Source organism: Bos javanicus, chromosome X, assembly GCF_032452875.1.
Source record: "Bos javanicus breed banteng chromosome X, ARS-OSU_banteng_1.0, whole genome shotgun sequence".
In the NCBI taxonomy this organism is placed as follows: Eukaryota; Metazoa; Chordata; class Mammalia; order Artiodactyla; family Bovidae; genus Bos; species Bos javanicus.
The window spans coordinates 104,464,594-104,478,044 of NC_083897.1; the positions used below are offsets into that span (position 1 = coordinate 104,464,594).

General features: G+C 47.8%; 1 protein-coding gene across 1 annotated transcript in view; it reads right to left on the reverse strand.

Annotated features, from left to right (window-relative positions):
• Positions 1–3,845, reverse strand: part of NYX (nyctalopin) — a 31,151-nt gene extending 27,306 nt beyond the window's left edge. Inside the window, exon 1 of the mRNA XM_061410403.1 lies at positions 3,551–3,845. Within this exon, the coding sequence (XP_061266387.1) occupies positions 3,551–3,587 (37 nt within the window). The 5' untranslated portion in view covers positions 3,588–3,845. The remainder of the gene's footprint in view (positions 1–3,550) is intronic.
• Positions 3,846–13,451: the final 9,606 nt, after the last annotated feature.

Below are 13,451 nucleotides of genomic sequence, written 5' to 3' on the forward strand. Positions count from 1 at the left end.
GAGAAGCAGAAATGCAGTGAGGGGGACCATCCCATGGCCTCTCATCTCACAGGGACCCCATAACTTGCTTCTCACATCATGCAGAGATTGTGACAGAAAAGAAAGGCTCAAGGATTCACACTGCAGCTTTGCCGGCCAGTGTGAATCATGGTGGGTAGATTGGTTGGTCTTCAGAGAGATGGTCTTCTGATGGCCTCACAGGCCCTGTGGATCTTGAGGTGGCGAGCTGTCCCATCTGAGGCAAACACTAGGCCTCAGAAAGTCCTCCAGACCCAAACTGGAAACAACTTAAATGCTCAACACTAGGGCAATGGATAAATAAACCAGTACACCCCAACAAGGGAAAATTACTTGGCAATCAAAAAGAAGGAGCTACTTCTCTATGTAATGACATCAAATCTCACACACATACTGCCCGGCTCTCCACAGCACCTGGTCAATAACGAAGGATTTGTTCTCCTGGGGTGCAGCTGCTCTCTTTCTCTCTACATACAACCTTCCTTTTTTTAAGTCATGTTGATTCAGGTATAATTTACTTACAATAAAATGTCTCCATTTTAAGTGTATGTAATTCAGCAAGTATGACAAACATAGACACCCATGTAACCCCCACCCTAATCACGATTTAGAACATTCCTGCCTCCCAGAAAGTTTCCTCAGGCCCCTCTGACAGCAGTCCGCTTCCCATCCTCTGTTCCAGGTAACCACTGATATGGTTTTCGAAGTACAGCCTTGCCTGTTCTAGAATTTCATGTAAACAAAATCAAATGGTTCTTTCAGTCAACATTACATTTGTGAAATTCAGCTCTGTTGTTCCAAATACCAGTTGACGATTCTTTGCTATCGCTTTGCAGTGTTCCACTGTATGAATGTGCTGCCATTTGTATATTCAGTCACCTGGTGATGGACGTTTGGATTGCTTCCAGTTTTCAACTCTTGTGACTAAAGCTGAGGTACGGACTCGGGTGCAAGTCTTTTTGTGGATATGTGTTTTCATTTCCTTTTTATATAGGAGTGGGATTGCCGGCCCATATGGTAAATTGTTGAGTTACCACCCAAGAAACTGCCTAACAGTTCTCCACAGTGGCTGAACCATTTTGCATTCCCACCAGCAGACTTTGAGAATCCCAGTTGCTCCACATCCCCACCAACACTTGCAACAGTCTTTTTGATTCCAGCCATCCTGGTGGGTGTGAGGTGGCATCTCATTGTGGTTTGGGTTTGCATTTCCCCAATGACTACTGACATGAAGCATCTTTTCATACGCTTATTAGCATTTTGTATATCTTCCTTGAAGAAATAGCTATTTTAAAATATTTGCCAATTTTTAAAAATTGGGTTGCCTTATTAACTGATTTGAAGAGTTTCATATATATGTGTGTGTATATATATATGTGTGTGTGTATATATATGTGTATGTGTGTGTATATACACACACATACACATATATGGACTTTCCTGGTGGCTCAGTTGGTAAAGAGTCCCCCTGCAATGCAGGAGACCCAGGTTTGATCCCTGGGTTGGGAAGATAGACTGAGAAGGAAATGGCAACCCACTCCAGTATTCTTGCTTGGAGAATTCTATGGACAGAGGAGCCTGGCTGGCTACTGTCTATGGGATGGCAAAGAGTCGAACATGACTTAGTGACTAAACCACTATATATGTGTGTGTGTGTGTGCGTGTGTACAAATGCAAGACTTTTATCAGATATTGTCATGATTCAAATCTTAGCAGCTTCACCCATTCAACAACCTAACCGTTATCAAGCACTCTGGAGACAGGAGGTAAATAAGACAGAAACCCTGGCCCTCACAGACACTCATGGTTTAAAGCAAGCCTTGGTGAAGACCCCTGTAAAGCAGGATAAGGAAGAGGTATATTGTGCTGCGGACAGCAGGAAGACCCTGCAAGGGTTGCCATGGGGTCGGGGGAGAGGAGAGGCCAGGAGACCTCGTGTCCGGAGAATTTCTCTTTCCGTTTTGCTCCACATTTACCCTGCTATGAGCCACCTCTGATTCCACCATGACCTTGTTTTGTCAGGCTGATTCAGCCATTTTTCTCTAGCTGGGGAGGTGGAGTCCTATCCCTGCCTGCTTCTTCGGGAACATGTCATCTGTAATCCTGTGCCTTGTAGTCAGAGTAATATGGTCTGCGCTGCTGAGTGCATTTTAAATGAAAGCGCCAGGGGATGTGGAAGACGGTCATTAATTTTAAGTGCGTCTATTGTTAGCAGATGATGTCACCGCTCAGCTCTCCAACTTGTCACAAGAAGTCTGGCTGTATTTCGGGTCTCTGCAGCAGGGACAGTTCCTGTTTGGCAGCATACTGGCTATGAATACTGTCTGCTTTCTGTGAGGAACAGGAGAGCTTTGGGTACAGATTGAAAATCATGTTGGCTCTTAAAAGCAAACATTCTGTCCCAGTGAGTCAATCAAATTTCATATCCTTTCTAGGTAGGAGAAATGGCAAGGAGCTGGCTGTTTGTAATTATATAAATGTCAACCTCTGTCCTTTGGAGTCTCCTCCAGCTAGGAAGTCATGTCCTATTTATCATACTGTTCCCTATGCCTTGTTCCAATTTTTTTTTCTCATTTACTTATTGAGTCAGCCATTAAAGAATGTACATTTCTCAAGGATAAAGGCTATGCAATTATCTCTCTCATGATATCCCTAGAGTGTATTCAAGGTACAGTGTGTACCTGTTGATTCCTCGAATAGAGCAAGCTCTACTTTTTGAAAAGGTGGAATTAAAGAGTGAGAAAATTCTATTATTGAATTCTAGAATTATCTGGTAACATTTTCTCTGTCAGCACGGCAGAGGCCTATTACATGGGTCGTTATAACCTCAAATAATTACATTCACTCGAGGGTCAGGAAAACAGATCCTTTGTCTAAATCATTTGCTGCAGAACTTAACAAGGGATTTTTCCTTGGGCTATCTGGGTTAGGTTGCAACAGCTGGAGCTGTAGAGACGTGAGAAAAAATTGGGGCTGAGTCTTCTTGTTGTATCAAAATCCATGTAACAATAGGACCAAAAAAACTTAGAAAAAAAATTCTAAACATCCCTAATCACATAATTCTAACATGATATGTTTCATGTCATATTCTTCCTTTAGGAAGATGATTTTCTTAAGGAATTGAGGTTTTTTTTTTTATAAACTAAATGAGCTTAAAATAATGGGATTAGAAAACCACTGTAGTTTTTTGGTGATTACACCAGTGAATTCATATCTGAAATTAGAATAAGAAAACCACCAAGAGGTTATTTCATATATTTGGCTCAGGAAACAACAATGAAAAAAAAAAAAACCCACCTGCATTTTCCTCTCCTGCTCCATCCCCTCCCCCATGGTCACACATTCAGTGAAGCCTACTCAGAAGAATTGGTGCCCAGGTTCAGCTTTCATGGAAGCCACCTGAAGCCCATGGTTCTTGGGCGGAAGCCCTGCGGTTTCCACGCATCTTCGAGCATCTTCTACTGGCTCCCCAACCCCTGCACCCACTGGCAGGTGTCTGCTAGGGGATGAAGGAGGGGGCCCTGGAACTCACCATGCAGCAGCAGGCTCAGCATCCCGCAGCTTTCCATGTGCCTGCTGGTTTAGAACCACCCAGCTGTGGAATCCCTACCTGAGGGGAGAGAACACAGGTCACCGGGTGCCCAGGAGGGGTCACTGGAGAACCAGGTCACTCAGGCCCCTCCCTATACCTCCACTTCCTCATGAATGCCCTGCCTCTCCCCCTTCTTCACCGCACACCTCTTTCCCCATCATCCTGATGTTCCCTTAAGAGAAACCAGTAACAAGAGCCAATCAGACATGCCCCCCCCACCCCGCCAAATTGACAGCTTGGATCTGTTTGGAAACCCTTCCGTCAAGCTAAAACCTGACAACAACTCAGACTGACTCACTGACAACCCAGCAAGGAAAGGACAGAGAGGAAACCTGGTGTTCCCACATGGTCCCCAAATATCGCTTACCATCCTAGGGGTCTGCTTGATCCCGCTCCTCCTCCGAGGTGCCCTTCGGCTCCCCCAGCCCATCCATCTCCCGAATCAAGCAGCCACAGATGTTAAAAATGATTCGACAGAGAAGTAAAGTGAGGGCAGGGAGGATGGTGAGCAGGGGGAGAGGAGAAATAGTTGCTGGTGCAGGTTTGAGTACCTATTTTTCTTTCTCCAGATTTAATGGCAGGGAAATCCTGTATCAGATGAGGATTAACAGAGATGAAAGAATGTGTCTGCCTTTCGAATCACCAAAGCCAGAGACAGATTTTGCTGACACACCAATCAGCTTTATTCCCAGGCCTTGGCTTCTCCATCTGCCTGGCCCCTTTCTCTCCTTAAACCCTCCACAGACCCCGCCTCCTGCCCTGACCCTAGCCCCAGCCTCAAGCAATGAACAGCCAGAAATTGGCTTCCCGCCACCCAAATAGCATTATCAGCATTTTCAACAAGGATGTGTCATAGAACTTGGAGAGATGGGGAAGGGGCAGAACAGCTTAAAATAATGATGTTTTCTCAAAATGCACGCTGCTGCTTTCCTTTCTCTGTTGAGAAGCTGATGGCAGATGATCCAACAACAGACTGGAGTGGGCCTATCACCAAGGCTAGAGTCTCAACATTGAGGTCGAGGCGATGCTTGCCCTACCCCACCCAAGGCAGCAGGTCCGTGGCCATTTTCAGAACCTGGCTGAGATTTCCCAAATCCACCAGAACTCAGAGTGTGGCCTCAGACCAGCAGAAGCATCTGGAAACTGGTTGGGAATGGGGAAGTCTCAGCATCCCCACCCCAGGCCCCTAGAGCCAGCATCTTTATTTTAACAAGATTCCTATGCATGGAGAAGACTCTTGAGAGACCCTTGGACACCAAGGAGATCAAACCAATCCATCCTAAAGGAAATCAACCCTGAATATTCATTGGAAGGACTGATGCTGAAGCTGAAGCTCCAATACCTTGGCCACCTGATGAGAAGAGTCGACTTGTTGGAAAAGACTGATGCTGGGAAAGACTGAAGACAGGAGGAGACAAAAGAGGATGAGATGGTTGGATGGCATCTTTGACTCAATGGACGTGAGTTTGAGCAAGCTCTGGGAGTTGGTGACGGACAGGAAAGCCTGGCATGCTGCAGTCCATGGAGTCACAAAGAGTCAGACACGACTTAGCAACTGACCAACAACAACTATGAGCCCTAAAGTGGAAAGCCCTGGTTCAGGGGAGTGGTGGAGGGGCTCTGCTCAAGGTGATGACAGCGGTTTAGGTGTCCCTACATTCTTCTGGCCCCATCAGATCCACCAGGCCTGACTGTAGGGTCTGATCCTCTGCTCAGCAAGTTCCTCTGCTCACCAGGTATCCATGGCAACCTGCCACATCCTGGCTGTCCTGGCCTGGAACCAGGCAACAGAGACTACTGTGCCCTGGGGAATTGTTGTTTTCTTTGGGTCTTGAAAGTCAAAATATGGCTGCACTTGTCATAACCTCTGCTAGGAAAGAAACTATACTGGAGGAGCCCCTCCCCCCAAAAAAATGAAGTCCCTATTCCCAGGAGTGGGCCCTCCCTGCTTAGGTGGGAGCAGTGGGCAGCACTACCCTGGTGACCACTCATGCTGGGGGCATTCTTGCAGACCTCTTTCCAAACCTTGGCCCCAAGAAGCCTCTGCTCTGCCACCAGCAGGCCACAGGCTTAAACACAGCCCTGAGACCAGCCTGTTAACACCTATGACCATGGGCTGCGCTTTCCAGGTCCACCTTGCCTTCAGTCTTCAGCAGGCTGTGGGCCTGGGGTTCTGGGCCAAGGGTCTCCCTGAGGAAGACTGCCTCTGCCTGTGAAATCAGACATTTCTCCTGAGTGCAAAGTAAGGAGCAATGAGAAGCCTGTCAGGCGAGAGACGAAGGAGGGCCCATTCACCGCACCAGCTAGTCACACTGACCGACTGGGGAACAAGGAGCCTAGTCATCAAAGACTAGTTCCCAGGGGGTTTAAAAAAAAAAAAAAAGGCAAGAGGGGAGGGGGTGTCACAGGAAGTGCGATGGACTGCCGAGCCCCTGAGGAGAAACACCAGACTGGACCCTGTCTTCAGACAAGACAGCGCCCCGCCACACACACACACACCGCCAACTCGGAGGTGGGGGCTGCCGGCGCTGGTTCTCGGTCTTGATGCAGCTGGTGGCTGATGAGAGGGGCAGGAAAAGGGAGGAGGGGTGGGCTAAGTGAGCACGTGACATAGAGGCGCCCGGGATGCGGGGCTTTGCCTTTGCAGGTGGCCTTCTCGAAAAGCTTCCATCAGCAGTGGGGGCGGGGGGGAGCTCTAGCGTTTCTTTGTCATTCCTGCTGCATTGGTTTGGAAGCCGCCAGCAAGACTCAGCACGGGGCCGCTAATGAAAAGACAAAATTCCTCCACGGGTTCAGGGGTTCAGACTTCAGCGGCCTCAAATGGGCATCCTCGGGGAGGAAGGGGGCGGTGCTGGATACTAAACCAGATTCCTTCCATTTCTCTGCTGCCGACTCCTGCTGGCCCGCGTGTACACACACACACCACAGGGAGACGAGACCATTGTGCAGGGTCAGCGCGCGCGGGCATGTTCAGCCTGGCACCGAGTGAAACAAAGCAAGGTGCCCCGTTGCATTTGCTAGGAGGCGGGCGGATGAGGCAAACTCCCAGCCGAGCCCCGGAAGGAAGTCAGAGATCGCTTCCTTTCACGCTTTTAATGAGCTACCCCGGACCCAACTGCAACATGAAATGGCGTTATGCTTAGTTCGGATCCCCCAAAGACAGATCCTGGGACAAGGATACAAATGAAAGTACTGGATTTGTGAAGCGACTGTGGAAGCCCCAGCAGGAGCCTGGGGAAGGTAGAAATCAATGGTGTTATCAAACAGGCTGGCGCTGTGAGCCAGCAGAGCCTAATTCCGCGGAGTCGAATGCGGAGCCTAATACACAAGCAAACGCTGCGAGACAAGACTGAGCACACGTCTCAGAACGATCTCCTCCGCGGGGCAGGGAGCTGGGGCACTTGTCCACCCACTCCCACCCTTGGTAGAGGGTGCTCCCAGAGGAGATGGGGAGCCACTTCTCTTCCAGCAGCCTCTGGCAAGCAGACTAAATAACGGTGATGCACTGATTCCTAAAGAAAACGTCTTTCCAGGCTTTTATCTCTTGTAACAAATCAGGGGACTGGGGGAGTAACTAAGCTTCCCCAATTTGGTTGGTTGTGTGTGCTCAGTCTTGTCCAACTCTGCGACCCCCATGGACTGTAGCCTACCAGGCTCCTCTGTCCATGGGATTTTCCAGGCAAGAATACTGGAGCAGGGACTTCCCTGGTGATCCAGTGGTTTAAGAATCCACCTGCCAATTCAGGGGACACGGGTTCGATCCCTGGTCCGGGAACTGAAATCCCACATGCTGCAGAACAATTAAGCCCAAGTCCACAACTAGAGAGAAGCCCAAGTGCCACAACTAAGACCCAACCAGCTGTAAATAATTAAAAAAAAAAAAATACTGGAGTGGGTTGCCATTTCCTCCTCCAGGGCATCTTCCCAACCCAGGGATCAGACCAGCGTCTCCTGCGTTGGCAGGCAGATTCTTGACCACTGAGCCACCTTGGAATCCCTTCCCCAATTTGTCATTGATAAAGAAATGCTGATTGGGACTTCTCTGGCAGTCCAGTGGTTAAGACTTCGCCTTCCAAAGCTGGGGGTGCAGATTCAATCCTGGTCAGGAGCTAAGATCCCACATGCCTTGCAGCCAAAAATAACCATAAAACAGAAGCAATATTGTATCAAATTCAATAAAGACTTTTAAAATGGTCCACATTTTTAAAAAATCTTTAAATTAAAAAAAGGAAAGAAATGCTGATGACCAAGGACGCATGGTACAGGGAGGGGTATCGGAACTTTTGCTCTATGCAGAGCTGCCCTAGGATAGGCTGTAAGGTCTCACCCTCCTCTGATGGGTGAGGCTGCCCCTCAGAGACTCCACAGCTGGTGGCCTCACCCTCCACTGTGCAGTGTTACTTGGAGGCGAAGCCTCTTGTTCTGAGAACACAGATTCCCCTCCCACCTTTCTACATCATGGTCACAATTCACAGACATTCTGACCCTGGATGGCCGGTCCTCAAGGCCTTTGCTCCTTTCTTTCTGAACTTCTTCACCCGCTGAAACCCCAGCCTTCCCATAGGCTTAGCACAAGTCACTACCTCCTCTAAGAGATGAGACCCTCTTGGCACCCTCCCTCCTTGCCCACAGGGATCAGCCCTGACCTTTGTACTGTTTCAATGGTCCAGGGCTGTGGTGTGGTCCCACCGCCATAACGTCTGACAGTTACCACCCTCAGACTGGGCAAGATGAAGGACCAGGAGTCAAGGTGCCAAGGACATGTGCACAAGATTCTGGATAACTGGGACCGCAGGACTCCATGCCCAACAGATTCTGAACCCGATTTTGTTAGTCTATCCTCCTGGGGGTAGTCTTAAACAGCAGCCATTTACTTGAGGGCATGTGTGAGATAGGGCTTCTTTTGTGGCTCAGTTGGTAAAGAATCTGCCTGCAATTCAGGAGACCTGGGTTCGATCCCTGGTTGGGAAGATTCCCTGGAGAAGGGAAAGGCTACCCACTCCAGTATTCTGGCCTAGAGAATTCCATGGACTGTATAGTCCATGGGGTTGCAAAGAGCGACTTTCACTTAATGGACACTTAATGTGTGAGAAAGGGCCCTTGTGGTGTGCAATGGACACAGGCAAGAAAGAGAGGGAAGCCATGCCACAGCCCTTGAGCAGGGGCACTCTCTCTGCCACCACGTCCCAGATGAAAGTGAAGTCACTCAGTCATGTCTGACTCTTTTCGACCCCATGGACTGTAGCCTACCAAGCTCCTCCATGGGATTCTTCAGGCAAGAATACTGGAGTGGGTTGCCATTTCCTTCTCCAGGTAGTGGTGCACAAATGTCTGCTAATAAAGCCCATGTGAGAATTGGGGGAACACGACAACTATAGAAAAAGACTGGGGCACACGACAGCCTTGGCCCCTGACCCCAGCTTTTTCTCTGACTTACTCTGTGGTCTCAGGACAGATACCCCCGCTTCCTATGCCTTACAGTACTTGAAACTATTCCATAATCTAGTCCAGACCATTATTCTTCAAGTAGGGAAACAGGCCCACAAAGGTTAAGTGACCTGCTCCCCGGGGTGACAGTGAAGTGGAGGTAGAGCTAGGACCCAGTCCTCCTGCCTCCCAGTCCCTGGGTTATTCTGGCACCCTAGTGAGACTGGAATACCATGGATCCCCATCCCCCTGGCCACTCCCGCTGCCTGTGCTCGAGGAAGGGGGAAAAGAGGAGGGAGCCCCTCCCCTTCTCGCCAGGCACCTCTAAACTACCTCCGCTGAAACCTTTCTGCGGCTCCGGCATTTAACTCCTTTGTTCTCTCTGAGCAAATCAGCCTACTCGCTCTCACTTCCAATTTTCCAATGGAAACTCAGCTCCTAGGGGCCTGGTTAGATCAGCCTGTGCTCAGGGACCGCGGTTCTGGAACTGGGGGGAGGGGAGGGGCAGAGGAAACTGCCTTCATTCTGCTGACTGCCGGTGGAGTGACGTCGCCCCAACTGCAGGCCCAGACATAGTCAGGGTGCTCACACGCCTTTCCATCCTCCCCAGGGCGGAGGGCGTGCCACCGCGCTAATGGAGGTGCAAGTAGGCAGCGAGTCACATGTCTGGACGTTTCGGCCTAGTCCCTCCTTCCATCCCTCCCTCCCCGGGCGTTGGAGAACTAGTTCAGCTCGCTAACCCCGGTTAGCAACCACTCGTGACACGGTGGGGTTTTTTCCCCTTAAGGTCACGTCCTTGCGAAACCTCTACAGCTCCCGCCCGCAACCACCAGCCCAACCCCCACCCCTCGGGGAACGAAGAGGCGGAGCCGCCGGGCGCTGAGCCCCGCCCCCGCCAAGCCCCGCCCCAGCCACTGCAGTCACCAGGGGGCGCTGAGGCTCCGGTTCCGGGCAGGGCGGCTCCCACTCCTCGGCCCCGCGCCCCCGCAGGCCACTCTCACCAGCTCGGCGAGGCGGGGTCGGGGCCCGGGAAAGTCCCAGGGCGCGTCTGTGCCGGAAACGTTAGTCACGCACCTGGAGCCGCAGAATATCCGGCTGGAAGGGATGCCAGGGCGAGGGCTTGACTTGTCAAAGGTCACACCCTGAGGAAGGTCTACCAGAGCCTTGCCCTCCTGACCCCGCCTTGTAACTCTGATGGTGCCTGGTACCGTGTTTGCTCATCTGTAAATAAGAGCTGGCTCAGGATCCCTTGCTGCTGTATCACTCAGCAAACTCTGCCCACTGCCCAGAGATACACCTCCTTGGAGCCTCTTTTATATTGCATCAAAAAGTGAAGTGAAGTCGCTCAGTTGTGTCCAACTCTGCGACCCCATGGACTATCAGGCTCCTCTGTCCATGGGATTTTCCAGGCAATAGTACTGGAGTGGGTTGCCATCAGAAAGTAGATCTCTTCATTTCCCAGTAAAAGGGGCCAGAGATCCTTGAAGAAGTCTGTTTGCAGGTCTGGGGCAGGCAAAGTACATGATCCTGGAACATCTCATTATTTCAGAAGACAAGGCATCAGAGATATTTGAGTAGAAGGAAAGTTGAGTGGTTCCACTGGCCAAAGATGGGCCAATAAGTTTAGTGACTATAAAATGAAATAAACAGTTTTGTTAAATCCATGACTTTGGAGGTTACTAGGGCGTTTTTTTCCAAGGTGATAACTAAAGGGAAAGAATCAAGCATTTATCTTGCCTTTTCTTTTATGGGCTGTATTTCAGGATAACCAAATATGCTAGTTGATGGGGGAATGTTTTTTCTTTATAAAAGAAGCACAGCTAATAAATGCAGAAGCGATAGAAGGAGGAAATCACTATATTGCAATGAAATCATGCATCCTACCGATCTTTCTTAAACATTCCCCCAAATGCCCCCCAGACATTAGGTACCTTTTGATGTGATATAATAGAAAATACACAGCTCTACCACTGAAGTTTGGAACAGAAAAAAATAACCTGAAGCTAATCAAGCCTTCAGATCTAGCTACCATTTAAAGAAATGTGAAGGATGGAGAAATATGTTAAAAGACTCCAAAGATACAATAAGCTAAATATATAGACTGTGAAAGTTCTACAGGAGAAATGAGCCACTTTTCCCAATAAATTAATGGAGGGGGGGAACAAAGGAAAAGAAGGGAGACCTGTTAAGTAAAAGAGACTTAAGAGATAGTACTTAATGGGAGTTCCCTGCTGGTCTAGTGGTTAGGATTCCAGCCTTTCATTGCCCTGGCCTGGGGTTCAATCCCTGGTTGGGGAACTGAAATCCCCCAAGCTACGGGGTACAGCCAAAAAGAAAAGAAGGAGATAGTAGTCAATGTAATTTTGGGACAATTTTTTAACAATCAGTAGAAACTGAATACAGACTATTATATTAAAGAGTTACTTTTCTGTTGGGTGTGATAATGGCATTATGGTTCTATTTTTTTTAATTCTTATACATTAGGAAAAAATATAGAAGTATTTATGGTGAAATAGGATATCTGGGATTTGCTTTGAAATACTCTCACAAAACAAGTAGTGGGGGAGAATTGAAACAAAAATAGCAGAAAGTTGATAAGTGTGGAAACTGAGTAATGAATACATGGGGGTGTCTCATGTGTTTGAAATTTTTTCATAATAGCTTTTAAAAAGTATGCTCTTCATTTGGCCCTTTTCAGATATACAGATAAATATATCTGGTGGGAAGAAATTTTTGCATTTTTCTCTACATTTCCTTCTATGTACTCCTATCAACTTTCCTACATTTCCTTCATTGAAAATGAAAACAATCTATAAAACGTGGAATAATTGGCAATTATGGCTTCCTTTTCTGATCTAGCACAGTTTCATACATAACCCAGAATTCAAAATGGTTAAACTATGGAGGAAACTGAGACTCAGAACTTCTGAGCTGTATAATCCCTTTGATTTTTGGTTTTCTTGGGTTTTTTGTTTGTTTGTTTAGATAGCCTTAAGAAGCAGCTTATAATAAGTAATATTGAACTCCCAAATGTTCTGTTTTGGTTCAAGTGTCTAGCACGTCAAGATGGGAACCAATTTGTGCTTCTTACCTAAAGTTTGTAGGTGTAAGTTCTTGGTCAAGCAAAGGAGAAAGGTTGAGCTTCACTGCTCAACTGCAAGGAAGCAGCTTTAGTCTACCCTCAAACAGGACCTTTCTCTTTGTGTTTCACTTTCCTCTTTTGTAAAATGGAGCTGTTTTACTTCTTCCTAGTAGAGTTATAAGAGCTAATTAAAGCCTGTGGAAGCACTTTTAAAGATCCTAAGATGTACGGTGCTTGAGAAGTGAAAACTATCATTAATATATTTTAATCATCACGTTAAATACCCACATAGACACACCCACCTCTTCTCCATTCAGGCAGATTTTTGCAAAGGGGTAATTAACAGCGATGATGTCATAACCACAGATGGCTGCTTTCATCCTGAAAGCTGCAAAGTTTCCAAATGCTTACTAACTCCTCATTAGACTTTTAAAACATATTAAATAAGTACAGAGTCCCCAAATCTGAGCGAAAGCATGCTGGCAACAGAAACCTTTTTCTTTGTAAACAGAGTAAATGAACATTGAAAGTAGCCATCTTTTTAGGTAAGCCTGCCAAAACCCGGAGGGCAGCAGTAATAAAATCAAATGCTGAGATTGCAAGTTTGGAAAAATCGACTTGACTGCTTCCCAAGAGATCTCCAGAGACCTGTACCTACTTTTTTAAGTCTTCACCAGGAGGTGAGGAGCTACCCGAGTCCTGTCTTTTGGCACCTAGAAAGGGATGAGGGCAACTTTTTAGCCATTAAATGCCAAAGCCTCTAGGAAACAGCTGACAAGCGCTTTGCTAATGCAGACACCAGCTACAGTGATGCAGCTCTTTGAAATTCTAATATAATGGTCTCAAATTCCCCTGTGATAGGAAGCCCCATGTCCTTTTCTAATACCTACAGGGATTCATGGGATAGTGGGGTGAAGTTGGGTACATTTTACGTAGTGACTTCTGATTCTGATTTCTGATTTGCTCAGAATTCTGTCACCCACACTTCACCTCTTGTTTTCTCTCTACTCCCTGTCAACCCTAACATGGAATAATGTCCCCAGAACACCACTCATCAAGGCTGTTGTAAATGTGTAGCAGATTTTGGCTGAGGACTTGGAGAGTTTAAGACAGAATGTAGGTGGCTCTCATTCATACACTTGTAGAAGGAAGAGGGATCCCTTCCAGGGCCTGAGAGTGGGCTCTTGTCTAACACTCGGAAATGAATTGTCTGAGGAGATACACGTGCTGACAAAACAAGAGACTTTATTGGGAAGGGGCTCCCAGGTGGAGAGCAGCGGGGTAAGGGAACTCAGGAGAACTGCTCTGCCACTATTGCTTGCAGTCTCAGGT